Here is a 14,729-nt window from a genome sequence, read left to right on the forward strand (position 1 = left end):
TTAAATCAATAATAGTCCATTGGTGTTCTTTAATTCTCACTGATCATGGTTCAGTGAGGGTAACTCACTCGTTTTTCATTAAAATTAATGTTAAAACTTGTTTTAATGTACATTGGACAGAGTTTTACAGGACAAATATTTTTGTTTACTTTCATTTTACATTTTGAATTTTTTTTTTTTTTAATGAAGTGATATTGATAAATCAACACGACACCTCTTCTGTCACATGCAGATTTTTATGCTGCATTTAGCAGGTTTGGAAGGGATATATTGCCTAAAATAGACTTTATGAGGGTCAATTTGACCCGCAACATAGCTGGAGGGTTAAATGCTGAGGACCATTATTCTGAAATTGTTGAACTCAAGCAGTCAACAAATTCAAGCTCAAGCAGTCTCTCAAAGAGTGATGAACATCCTCCCATCTTTACTTCTGAGAGACTCAGCCTCTTTGGAATGCCCCTGGTTTTTCCCAGTTATGTTACTAACCTGTTAATTAGCCTAATTAGTAGGGAGATGTTCCTCCAGATGTTTTTTATAGCATTACACAACTTTGTTAATGTTTTGTTGTCCCTTTCCCAAATTTTGTAAAAAGTGTTGCTGCCATTAAATTAAAAAAGAGCATATATTACCTCCATCACTGTCTGGTTTGGATGTGCAACCAAACTAGACAAATACAGACTGCAACGGACTATAAGGACTGCATAAAAAATCATCAGTGTTGACCTGCCCCCCATCCAGGACTTGTACTGGTCCCGGGCCAGGAAACTGGCAGGTAGCATCACTGCTGACCCCTCACACCCTGGACACAAATTCTTCAAACTCCTCCCCTCCTGCAGGCGCTACAGATCACTGTGCACCAAAACAACCCGCCATAAGAACAGTTTCTTCACCCAGGCTGTCACTTTGATGAACACTAAACCATAACAGTGTCATACCTTTTGGATCAATACTCTCTGTAAATATACATGTAAATACACAATGCAACAATTCTCCAAGCAGAATTCCATATTTCTATTTTTTGTATTATTTAACTGCTATTTTTTTAATGTAAAAACTACCTCTGCTACTCACCACTGCACTTTTATCATATTATTGTAGCCTGTACATATTAGTCATGCCTATATGTTATTATTTTATTTTTATTTTTATTTGTTGGTCTTATTCTTATGTCTTGTACAAAGAGAGCACAGTTTACCTATGTTAAATTCCTTGTGTGTTCAAGCATACCTGGCCAATAAAGCTGATTCTGATTCTGATATGAATCATAAAATATCAACATTTTAGTTTCAACATCTGTTTGGTCTCCTCTGCACTATTTTCATTAGAGTTTAAATCATTTGCAAAAAAAAAAATATATTTTCATCAACATTTTACACAGCTTCTAAAACATTTCAGGAACTGGGATTGTATTTCTGCACATTTTTTTTCCTTTATCTCAAAACATAAAGGAATACTGTGGCGTTCACAAAATGCTACCCTATACTACATACAAACATATCTGTGTGTGTGTGTGTGTGTGTGTGTGTGTGTGTGTGTGTGTGTGTGTGTGTGTGTGTGTGTGTGTGTTTCCAGATATTTGGTTTACTAATACAGTTTATTACTGCAGGCACTTTCTGGTTCCCCTATGGAAAAACGTGGGCATTATCACAGCCATTTCCAGCTGAAATTGATGATAAAACTATCGATTTTTTTTAATGCAAAGAGTGTGAGAGTCACTAAATGTCTTGTTATCATGTGTTAGTATATATCATCCAAAGGGAAACACACACAACCTGTTCAGAGGAGATATACACACCTCCTAACCTCACCTTTAGATATCCACCACCGACGCATAATGACACGAAAATGCAGCCCTGCAGGTATTTACATAAAAACAGGCACACAAATAACTGACCCTGCATACAATAAACACAAACTTCACAAACACAAACACACACACAATGTCCAGATATTTACACAGACACACCTTTACTCACTCCCGTTTTACACCATATTATTGATCATTGTTTTGACAGGATGTAGTGTTTAATGGAACAGGAATCTGCTGAGGCAGTGGTAGCGAGGCAACTAATGGACTGTATGACACACACACACGCACACACACGCACTGAAGAGACATCTGCAGCTCCTGCAGCCAGTCTATGTTTCCTGAGGGACTGCTTAACTCAATGCTGGCCTTGTGATAATGAGCCATTTTACTTTATGCATAAAAGCTGTGTGATATAATTTATAGCTTTATTACCGGCTCTGGTATCACTACATCTTCTACATCCTGCTGATGTTCTCTGGAAATAAGCACTGTGAGAAGTTAGCTCAAGCGAGAAAATGTATGTTTTAGTCTGCTGTAGAACTCATATATCCCAGCCTGTATGCATATATCCTACATTGTTTTCATTTTACCACAATGACAAAGACATTTTGAAGCAACTGGCATGTTCTACAGACCAGCATAAAGCTTTGAAACATTTCCAATAAATTGTAATTCCCAGTCTAAATTCTTGTTTGACAACCTGCAGATAAATGGCCATGGAGGATATTAGAGCTTGAATTTTCTTTGCCTCTGTTTTCAGAATAAGTTGATTATCTTTATTATATTTTTTTCTGGTAAAAGATAAATAGTAGTACTCTGTCATGCTAAATTAATTGAGAGATTGCAAAGCATGGGTGTGCTCATCTTAGAATTCTCATTACATATCAGACTGACAGCACAGGCAGCCACAGAAACCTAACTGGACCTCCGAATAATACGTAATGCAGATGCACTCAAACGCCTGATTCCATTTCTAACAGCCGAGCAGTCAACCAGCAGGTGGGGCAAGTGTTATCACCCCTTGCCAAGTTATATCTGTTTCTGTGAGCTTTGAGTGTCTAATCATTTTACATTACACATCTGGGTCAATAAAAGACATGTTTGTTTAAATCCGGAATCACCTGACCCATTAATTGAGTCAATGTATTGGAGATTCAATGCTGGTTCTTTCTGTCTTCATTCAGGATGGATCCAGACTTGTTTTAAATGAGGTGGCAAAACTGGGACACTGACTTATGCAAGGGGCCACAAAAATAAAGCAGTTATTTGCCATTTCTATCTCTACTTATCACATCCACAGGGCTTAAAGTTAAAAAAAATCGCGCATGTTTCAATTCAATTTAATTTAAACTATTCAACAAGTGAAAATAAACGAAGTATGGAAACCAAGCAGCAACCTCCGGTCTCAAAATATGAAGCCCATGTGGAAGTGTTATAAACTGCAATACATCCAGAATCCGCTTGAGGCTGGCTGCAGAAACACCGGAAACCACATAGACATGAATGGGAAAAAGACACTCACACTACGTCACGCTCTGCCTGGTTGAGTTCCGCATTTCCGATATGGCTGCCACTGTCGATTGGCTTCATAAGCGCTCAGGAACAGATGGGTGACGTCACAGATACTACGTCCATATTTTATAGTCTATGATGGAAACATGCAAAATAATGGCCACGGTTACATGATTTTTAATTCGGAATTAATGATTCAGAAATAAATAATCTGGAGTTAAAGTATTCTCCTTCGGGTTTACATGGAAATAGTAATTCCAAATTGAGGTTTACATGGAAAACATGTTTAATCGTCTTTATTCATTTCCACTGAAGATCTGGGGGTTGGGAAGGGTTCTGATTGGACAGAGGCGGGCATGACGTATTTACGTCTACCGGAAAAAAACAGACTTCAGTTCCTGCTTCTTTTATTTTCGGTTACAATATGGAAGACCACATAATAAGTACAAATAGATGCTACAGTTATACGCTACACCTTAAAAAAGGTCCACATTTTTATGCTTCCGTCCATCAACTCTTTTCATGATATCCATTTCTTCTAAGGCTCCTATTAAACAAATAGTCTTGGGTCGAGTCCAACGCTTGCTTCGGGCGGCCATCCTGGAATATGTGCCCGCCAGAGCGGAATATGTGCGTCGTCGCAACAAGACAAGGGAAAGCATGCGCAGAACAACCAGAATTAATTGAAAGCAGGATGGATGGCTACGTTTACATGAGACTTTTAAAAATTAAATCCTCTTTAAAAAGATAAAAAATGACCATGTTAACACCTAATTCCGAATGAAAATGACCATTCCGAATTAAACTTAAATCCAAACTGGCTACGTTTACATGAGACTTTTAATTCCTGTGTGTGTGTGGTAAGTGGCTAGTTTATTCTGATTTTAAAACCGAATTGAATCATTCCTCTATCATGTACAGTATACATTGGCCACAGTTACATGATTTTTTTAAATTCGGAATTAATAATTCAGAATTAATTAATTCGGAATTCAAGTTTTCTCCTTCGCGTTTACATGGAAATAGTTATTCCGAATTGAGGTTTACATGGAAAACACGTTAAATTTGCTTTGATTTCGATTATAGTTTTTAAAAAGCAGCTCGACACAAATATACGGCTTCACTTCTGTCAGCTGAGGAGGAGAAGAGAGATAGAGGGCCGGAGAAGGGAGGCGGAAGACCGTTCTTTGGTGCATCAAAGCCAACAGTTAGTGAAACGCTTGCTTCGGGAGGCCATCCTGGAATATGTGCCAGCCAGCGCGGAGTATGTGCGTCATTGCGACAGGACAAGGGAACGAGCATGCGCAGAACGACCGGAATTAATTTAAAGCGGAATGAACGTATACATGATAGAGGAATTATTCAATTTGGATGTAAAATCATAATAAACCAGCCACTTACGTCGGATTTAAGTTTAATTGGGAATGATCATTTTCATTCGGAATTAGGTGTTTACATGGCCATTTTTAATCTTTTTAAAGAGGATTTAATTTTAATTCTGAATTAAAGAGGAATTAAAAGTCTCATGTAAACGTGGCTACGTGGCTGGTTTATTCTGATTTTAAATCCAAATTGAATAATTCCTCTATCATGTATACGTTCATTCCGCTTTAAATTAATTCCGGTCTTTCTGTGCATGCACGTTCCCTTGTCCTGTCGCGATGACGCACATACTCTGCGCTGGCGGGCTCATATTTCAGGCTGAGGTAGAGCAGCTGTTGCACTAACGGGCTTTGAATCGCCACAGTATGGTCTTCTGCCACCTTCTACGGTCGTCTATCTCTCTTCTCTTCCTTAGCTTTCAGATGAAAGTGAAGCAGTACGTATGTGTCGAGCTGCTTATTCAAAACTATAATCAAAATCAAAGCGAAAGTTGCATTTATTGTGTGGTCTTCCATGTTGTAACCGAAAATGAAAAGCAGGAAATAGAGTCTGTTTTCCTCCGGTAAACGTAAATACGTCACGCCCGCTGCTGTCCAATCAGAACCCTTCCTAACCCCCAGACCTTCAGCGGAATTGAATAAAGATGATTAAACGTGTTTTCCATGTAAACCTCAATTCTGAATTACAATTTGCAATGTATTTCCCTGTCGCCCATGCAAGATTTGGGAGGTTTTATTACACCTATTACCAAAGGCTTTGGGTTTCGCTTAGAAGCACAAAAACTGAGGACTCCCAAGCTGCCACTGACCGAAATCCAAAAGGATCAAGTCCAGACAGTGTCAGTGAAGCGGTCAAAAAGGGGATGCAAAAGCCTGGAGTAAAAAGGAGAGATGCAGCTAAAGTAGAGGTCAAAGAGGAGATGAAGAAGTCTGTAGAAGAAGGAAGACCTGCTGCAAAAGAGGACGTCAAAAAGGTGACGAAAAAGTCTCTAGAAAGATGGGATGATGCAGCACAAGAGGCCGTGGGAAAGGCTGGAAAAGAAGGTGGAGCTGCTGCCAGAGAGGACATCAAAAAGGTGACGAAAAAGTCTCTAGAAAGATGGGATGATGCAGCACAAGAGGCCGTGGGAAAGGCTGGAAAAGAAGGTGGAGCTGCTGCCAAAGAGGACGTCAAAAAGGTGACGAAAAAGTCTCTAGAAAGATGGGATGATGTAGCACAAGAGGCCGTGGAAACGGCTGGGAAAGAAGGTGGAGCTGCTGTAAAAGATGTCGTCACAAAGGGGATGAAGAAGTCTGGAGGAGAAGGAACAGCTGCTGCCAAAGAGGTCAAAGAAGAGAAGGAAAAGTCTGTAGAAGACGTAAAAGGAGCAGCAAACGAGGCAGATAATGAGCTGAAGAACAACAGTGAGGGAAAAGGCGGTAAGAGGAGACGTAAAAGAGGAGGTAAAAGAAAGCGGTGAAAGAAAATCCACATTGGGTTTACTCCGGGTTCTCCGGTTTGTCCTCAATGTTCAAAGCAACTTTAAAAAAAATAAACAACACAAATAAAAAGAAAGCATCGATAAATTCAATGTTTGCATATCATCTTTTACGTTAGGTCAGTGCATGGTTTTCATGTATTTCATAAGCATTCAATATTACACAGAACATTGCTGAGAATCAACAGAACACATGACTAGTTTTTAAGGTACTGCATGGCCTCGTACCAGACTGCTTTTAGTATATGGACCAGGAGGGCCTCTTAGATCCTCCAGCTCCTGTCTTTTAGCTGATCCACTGAACAGAAGAAAAACTTTTGGTGATGGAACAGCCTGCCAAAGGATCTGATCTATTCAGTCTGGCTTTTATGTAGGATGTAATAATGTTTTTATTGTAAAGTTTTATTGGTTTTAATGTTCCTTTTTTATTGTTTTATTTATTTTTTAACTACTACTGTTTTTTGTCTACTCAGTTTTATGGATATTTTTAGTACCTTTATTTATCTTCAAATAGCATCCTTACCCATTCTTCTTGTCTATACCGGTCTATCTATCCTTGTCTAAAGACCTTTTTTTGCCGGTCTCACTGCTGCCAAGAAGTTGGTTGCGATGAGGTGGAAACACCCGGATAGGCTGACGATCAAGAGCTGGATCCTCACTTTCCTAGATATAGTTTACTTAGATCTTTCCACTGCTCGAATGATCACGGTTAAAGAGTGTAATATTCAAATTTGGGCTTCATTTGCTGAAAAACTGAAAAAACAGATCTAGCCTCTCTTAGGACCTGTGTTGTGGTCTGATGCAGCTGGTGGTCTCAGTTTGTTCTAGGGTGGGTTTTTATTTATTTCAATTTTATAAGTTAAGATAAGATAAGATAAGATAACATACTTAATTTGTCCCACAACGGGGAAATTTAAGTGTAACAGCAGCAAAGTAGACAGTGCAAAACAGTATAAAACAACCAAGAGCTTATAAAATATAAATTATTAAAAAGTTATTAGCAGTTAAAGTTAAAGAAGTAAAAATATACATATCTTACAACAAAAATACGCAACATATATACACAACTAAATAAGTAAATTTACAAATATTTCCAAAACCACTATGGGCAGCTCCCAAACAGTTGATTTTAAAATTTAAAGCCCTTCCTCTGACAAAGCAGTTCAGCCAATCAGAGTTTAGGAATGTGAATCTTCACATCTCTGCAACCAATGAGTAAAAGCAAAAACACCACCCCCCATATGATGTGTGCAGAAAGATAAAGTAGCTATTCAGAACAAAATTGTTTTTTGAACCATGCTGCAAGCATTTCTATTTTTGCTGTAAAGATGAGCTTTTTAGAATGGGTGTATATGTGGCTTACAGTGCTTTTGCAGCCAGCCTCAAGTGGACACTCTAGGAACTGCAGTTTTTAGCACTTCCGAATCTGCCTCTTTCTAAAGACCAGAGATTGCAGCTCGGTGACCTCTGGGGTGGCCGAAGAGATATTCAAACTGCCCTTGTCTTTAGTTCAGAAAATAGCCCTGATTCAGGACTCAAGGCTTGATCACTGTATCACAGAAATGTCTAAAAATAATTTAACCAATGCTTTCTCACTACTGTGGTTTTTTCTCACACAACATATAAGGTCAGTTCAGACTTTGGTTGGACTTTCACACATGCTGTGATGAAAATTGCAGTGTATGAAGTGTGGCAGGTATGAAATACTACCCTGGGGAATCTTTGGTTATTCTCTCTGGTTTCTACTTAGTGTATGTTTTCAAGTAAAAAGAAAAAAAAGATTAACTAAAAGAATACAAGTGTGAGAAACTAAACTGAACCAATGAATGGATATTATCTGAAAGCACTGCCATCTTTGCAGCAACAAATATATGTTTTTTTTACTGTACACTTGATCTCTCTTATAACTACTTTAGATTCATCCCCTTTCAGCTCGTAAGCAACTGGTTAATAACACCTGCTCTTTCACTGAACAAATGAACATTTACTAAGTACATTAATTAACACTTCTTACATCAGCATGTGTAGAGAGGACTTAATTTAACGCACAAGACTGTAACATCTCCAATCTGATAGGCTGAAAAATATCCTCCTTGTCTACTGTGCTCCCTCACCTTTTCCACATTTTCCTCCAGCCTCCTTCGTCTTCTATTTAGATTATGATAAATTAAATTGAAACAGGTTTTTGAAATGACTATGATCTTTAAGGGACAGCGTAATATGATTGGTAAGTATGCAGCACAGCCACGATCCAGGCGCTATTTTAAACTGTCCCCTCTCATCCCCTGACGTCAATCACACAGAGTAAATGTGTGCATACTTGGTATATCAATGCAATTTCCCTGTATATGTGCATAGGAATTTTGTGTGTATGTATGTGTACTCTAAGCACACTTGCATGAGCTGTATGAGCTGGTGCGAGTGTGTGTCTGCCATCTGGAACTGTATATATTTGTTTATTTCCTGTTGTGTATTTGCGCGTTGGTGTCATTGTGTGCTCTGAGTGCCTCCTTTCAGGTTTTCTGACTTACAGCAGTGACGTGAAGAGCAGACAGCTGGGGGAGAAGCCATTTCCGTGCTTATTTATGAAAGAGAACGAGGACGATGAGGAAGGGTAAAAAAAAAAGGCTCACGGAGAGCTACAGAAAGGTTTTGATGGTAGACATGGAGAACATTCTCAGTTTGATACATTACTTGTTGTTGCCGTGTATTTCTTCGACTCCTCCATCCACTTCTTTCTCTGCAGGTGGTATCCCCTACAGGGCGAGCTCCAGCGCCAGGCTTTCTTTCATGGGCAGCATATATCTGCCAAGAGGTTTGTTCAGTAGAGGAGGCTTCCTGGGGACTGTACCTGCAATATGAGGGTCACATGAAGAGAGAAAAAGAAACATTAGCTTTTGTAGCGTCTAATGGATATTTTATTGACTTATCAATAGAAAAGAGGTGAAGAGAAAGGGAAAGAAAATAAATAAAAGGTATATACACTTCGACAAAATCAGAATCTTATTTCAAATGCATCAATGCCATTGTTTTCAAATGCAAAGATGGCGTGAAAGTACACACACGTGAGGCGCTGGTGGCCTAGCGTTCAAAGAGCCCCACATACAGAGGCTATAGTCCTTGTAGCAGGGGTCGCTGGTTCGATTCCCAGCCTCGACCATGTCCTGCATGTCTGCCCCACGATCTCTCCCCACATTTCCTGTCTCTCTTCAGCTGTCCTATTGAATAAAGGCAAAAAGCCCAAAAATATAACTTAAAAAAAATAAAAGTACACACACCTCATCTCATCTATTATAGCTAGCTCTACCAATCCGTAGAGGAGCTGTGTCAAGTCAGAGAAACAACCCTCACCATTTCACCAAGCAGTCAGAGTTCTTTGAAGACATGTCTCCACGTCTCTCTGTAACAATCTGGCATGATTCATGATTTTTTCCCCCATTGTGTAAGACAAACAATCTGTCTTGGTTTTGTGTCTTTAAACAAATCACAGATGGGCTGGGCGCCGCCTGAAGTGCACATCAGTGCAGTTGCATCGTACCTGTAGTTCTAGGAGCGTGCTTATTTTGATGCAGCGATTACACATGAGCCAAAGCCGAGACACTGAAGTGGTTAAAACTTCAGGATAGAAAAAAGGACATGAACTGAATTTTACAACAAAGGGGTAAAATAACAAATGGTCTTCCTATTTCATGTAGCATTCAAATCTTCATCAAAACTACAAATTCTGAGTAGCAAATAATATAAATCGTCACTTTCATTCATCATTTGAAAACAATGAGCTTTGTCTCATTTTTCCTTCCTGATGTTTGTATGACAGAATTTTTTTTTCTTTTTACAACACCCTGAAACATTCCTCTCTTTCTCTGACCTTTTTTCTGTCTGTCAACTGAGTTTAACCATAGACTGTATAAAATATGGACGTAGTATCCCTGACGTCACCCATCTGTTTCTGAATGCTGTTTTGAAGCCAATCGGCAGCGGCAGCCTTATTGCTGCTGTCGAGCCAGTGTGACGTAAAGAGGCGGGCTTTGAGCCTCCTAGCCAACAGCTGCAGTCTTCCCACAGGCAGCTGTGCCTCTCATTGGAAGACTAGTAATCTCAATATCTTCGAAATTGCCACGTTAGAAAAAAATTCACCCCCCTCACAGTGAGAGGACATCAAGAAATGAGCTATTCAGACTACACTCGTCTTTTGTACCAGGCTGTAAACATGTTTATTTGTGCTGTAAAGATCGTCTTTTTCCCATACATGTGTATGTGACTTCCAGTACTTCTGGAGCCAGCCTCAAGCGGATCCTCGATGAACTGCAGCTTTTAACACTTCCGCATTGATTCATATTTTTAGACCAGAGGTTGCCGCTTGGGTTTAACACTATGTGTGTGTGTGTGTGTGTAATATGACAGTGATGACATGATTGACATTGATTTTAGCTGAGAGAGACCTGCCCTGACACAAATTGCTCGCACTGATGTTGCTATTTCTGTCCTTTTGCCCCCTTGTTCAGCTGTTCACCTCCCCCTCTTATGAATTCTTTCTTTTCCTCTCAAAGCTTTTTTTTCTGCATCTTTTGTGTCGACTTTTTCCTTTCTTCTTCATCTGCTTTTGAAAATCTCTTAAAACTTTCTCTGATTGTCTCCTTTTCCCCTGACCTCTTTCGTGTATTTACTATCTCTCCCTCGCTCTCTGTCTCTCTCTCCATCTCGGTTGTGCTCATCAGGTTTCCGCTCTTATCCAAGGTGACTTGTGGAGTGTGGTCCTTCTGTTGCATACAGAGAACGAGAGAGAGAGAGAGAGAGAGAGAGAGAGAGAGAGAGAGAGAGAGAGAGAGAGAGAGAGAGAGAGAGAGAGAGAGAGAGAGAGAGAGAGAGAGAGGCGGCAGCAGCACACCTGGCTGAGAGTGGAATACACTCAGCTGAAATATTTGTCAAGCAACAGATTACAGCTCCTCTCAGGCACAGCGGTAGCTTCTGTTTGAAGAGTCGGAAACCTGATTCAGCCTCACCTCTGGAGCTGGAAGACACGCTGAGACTAAACAGCAGAGTAAATATTAAAGGAGCAGCCTGGGATCTTCTCACCTGAACAAATGTCCGGGCTGAAACTCTCTTTTGTTAAAATTAAATATTCAGTGGTATGAAAGCTCCCCTGGTTTCTTTTAAAACTCATGTGGGCTTTTTACTGGGGAAAAAAAACTCAGGCTGCTGCTCATTGCATAGACCTAGGCAGTACCTTTAGGCCTAATTTAAAGTACTGGAGAACAGAAGTGCAGTCTATTTAACTGTTGATTACAGTGGATTGAAGATAAAAGACATAAACTGGACTAAAGTTCCTAAATGTAAATACTGTTATTAAAGGAGCAGTGCGTGCAATTAAAACAAATCTAACAGAGGTTCATCGAAGCATGCAGGAGAACTGAAGGATGCCGTAAAATGAACAATACATGCAGAGTCCAGCTGTAGAGTCACTGCTTGGTTTGTCCATTCTGAGCTTCTGTAGAAACATGGTGATGTAACATGAAGGGTTCTGTGGCAGAGAACCTTCTCTGTTAATAAAATAATGAGCTATGATGAACACAATGATTGTGTGAAAATACACAAATTATGATATAATGAAGTATTTCATACAGCTAGTTATTGGTTTTTGTGGACAAAGCTGTTGTAGAAGATGATCTTTATAAATTTTCATTTTCTCTAAAGAAAATTGTCCCTCTGCTTACGTTTGCCAGTCTTAGACACAATTCATGTGATGCTTTGTTTGGGAAAAAAACACTCCCCTGATTTGTATTCTGTAAATGGACTGGTCAGAATAAGTTGAGGTGACTGGGGTGACAGACATAGAAATAAGGAACATGTTTGTAGGCATCTGTATTCAAATTAGACAATTGAATGACTGTTTATAAAGTAAGTTCACATTCATTTTCAGTAAAAGTAGTTGCTTTTTAGCATTTTGTATTTTTATATTTGTACTTTTGTATTTGATTTTTAATTAATATCAATAAGAAAGCAATACGAGCCACATAATCTCTCACATTAAAGAGACACAAATGAACTCCAGGTAACTACCTGAGAGATTCTCTGCTGCTCAGACATTCTGTACCTAAAGATACACATGAGAGGGGATGACAGATGGTTGAGTTCCAGCAAGTGAAGTGCTGAAGTGCTAATATCTCAGGTATAACAATGTGGTAGTTTTTGGTCATTGACATGTATAGTGATGCAACTGTTCCTTTTACCATTGTTCTCAAAGTGTCTTATAAGTCCATGCAGGCTGGGCACCCTTCTGACTAGTGACTACTACTGCTACTCATAATTTAACTAAAATAAAGTCTAAACATGTGGTTTCTTTTAATGATTGTGTGATACAATCAAACAGAGGTGGAAAGGTTTGAAAAGTGTTATGTACAGTAACTTAGGAAACTCAAAGTTGAGCTCTTCCCCCATCAATGCTTTTCTCTGAGTGTTTGTTTTGAATCATTCTTCTCTGAGAATTATTTTGGCCAACTTTTCTATTTTCTCTTCACCCCCTACATTTTCATCCACTTGTTTTTGTTAATCATTGCATGCCCACGCTGTTTCCTTTTTCTTTTTTTCATCCAGCGTACTCTTGTTCTCTGCTGTTGTTTCTACGTTTAGCCATCTGTCATTGGTCAGAACTTTAGAGGAAGCAGGAAACAACAGACAGAGTGGACTTCTAATTGGTCCTCAGAGGATAGGAGCCTGTAAAGGGAACACTCTTTGTAGGTGTGCTGATTAGAAAACAGCAGGTGTTGGCGATGGCGGGGGTGCGAGCCCTCAAACAGAGGTCCAGGGCCTCCCAAGGGGCCCTGAGAGGACTCTGGAGGGTCCACAGAAAACATGCCAGATTATGTTGTTCAACGTTGTCATACTTTCCTTCATCATGGTGGCTGCAGGCACGGTTGGGAAAATTTCCAAGATAAAACAATTAGAAATTAATCACATTTCTGGGTACTAACTTATCGACTAGATTTGTGCTCCTAAAAATGTATCCCACTGTTCCACAGCTTGTCTTTTGACTTGTGTTAGACATTTTCGAAAGGCTCAATCAAATTTGCCTAGCCTATTTGTTGTTCTTTTTGTGTTTATAGTTGATGTTATTATTATTATATTTATATTTTTATTTGTATGCCTTATTCTTATGCCTTGTACAAAGAGAGCACAGTTTACCAAGTCAAATTCCTTGTCTGTTAAAGCATACTTGGCCAATAAAGTTGATTTTGATTCTGTAAATTATTAGATAATTTATTGAACAATGGCATTATCATTATTTACAATTTGTATAATGAATAGAAACCCAATCCAGACCTCTGCCGACACTGGGAAAAAAGTGAGTCTTCTGAAGCCTGCAGAAGCTGATGTAAAAAATACTGAAACTTCCCGACCACACAGAACACCTCCTAGAAAGGTAATGCTGAATTAAATGCAATTGTTTAGAATGAGGGCTTCACATCTACATTACATCAAAAAAATTGCAGCACTAATGGGATAATTAGGACAACAAAGACATGGCAGACAAACTAGAGAAATGCCAACGTGGCAAAGAGGTGACATTAGCTCGGCCACTTTCTACCCCACATAACATTTCCATATCTGACATCCTCTGATTATCATATTGCTTTGGTAAAGAAAGATTTATCTAGTAAGATGTTATACTGCTTTAGATACATACATCATGACGAAGAAAATGAAGAAGTCTCACGCTAAGAATGAAGGGATTCTAAATCCTACAACCGCCCGCTCACTATACATCATCCTCAAATTAACTGGCTACCTACTAAAGATATAAAGAAGTTGATACAAATGACTGATTTCAGTACGATTGTACTGAAAACCATTCTGCTAAAATACTAGTCCCTTTGATTGAACAGGCAGCGGTGCTTCCCTTGGCAACAGATTCTTATCAGCACCCTTGTGAGACAAATTACCATTAAACTGAACATTCAAATCCACAGTCAAGTTAAATAATATGGCCTGCTTATTTGTTATAATCCACACTAAACTGAACATTTCCACTGAAGGTAACATTAGACAAGGGAACAGGACCTCTGCAGGAATATTTATGCTGACCTTTCTTTCCTCATTCAGCTCATTCCTTTTCCACAATTTATTTGACACGAAACTCCATAACTTCCCATCAACAACTCGCCCCCTCTACCCCTCCCCTCAGGTTAAGAGTCTGAGTGTCATCCTCGACAGCACCCTCTCCTTCACCTCCCATATCAACCACGTCACCCGGTCCGCCTACTTTCACCTCCCCAATATTAACCGTCTCCGTCCTTCACTCAGTCCCCACTCCACCGCCATTCTTGTTCACAGCCTCGTCACATCCCGTTTGGACTATTGCAACTCCCTTCTGTTTGGCCTCCCCCACAAAACCCTCCATAAACTTCAACTGGTTCAAAATTCAGCCGCCTGTATCATCACACGCACTGCCTCCATCCACCATATCACACCCATCCTACAACAGCTCCACTGGCTCCCCATCACACACCGGGTCAACTACAAAATACTTCTCCTCACCTTCAAATCCAT

General features: G+C 39.6%; 1 protein-coding gene across 1 annotated transcript in view; it reads right to left on the bottom strand.

The window, feature by feature from the left end:
* The window catches only part of LOC117818303 (protein C2-DOMAIN ABA-RELATED 11-like), a 222,345-nt gene that overhangs the window by 21,873 nt on the left and 185,743 nt on the right, over nucleotides 1-14,729 (bottom strand). Inside the window, exon 4 of the mRNA XM_034691114.1 lies at nucleotides 8,877-9,033. Coding sequence (XP_034547005.1) covers nucleotides 8,877-9,033 — 157 coding nt within the window. The remainder of the gene's footprint in view (nucleotides 1-8,876; nucleotides 9,034-14,729) is intronic.

This window comes from Notolabrus celidotus, chromosome 9, assembly GCF_009762535.1.
Source record: "Notolabrus celidotus isolate fNotCel1 chromosome 9, fNotCel1.pri, whole genome shotgun sequence".
Lineage (NCBI taxonomy): Eukaryota > Metazoa > Chordata > Actinopteri > Labriformes > Labridae > Notolabrus > Notolabrus celidotus.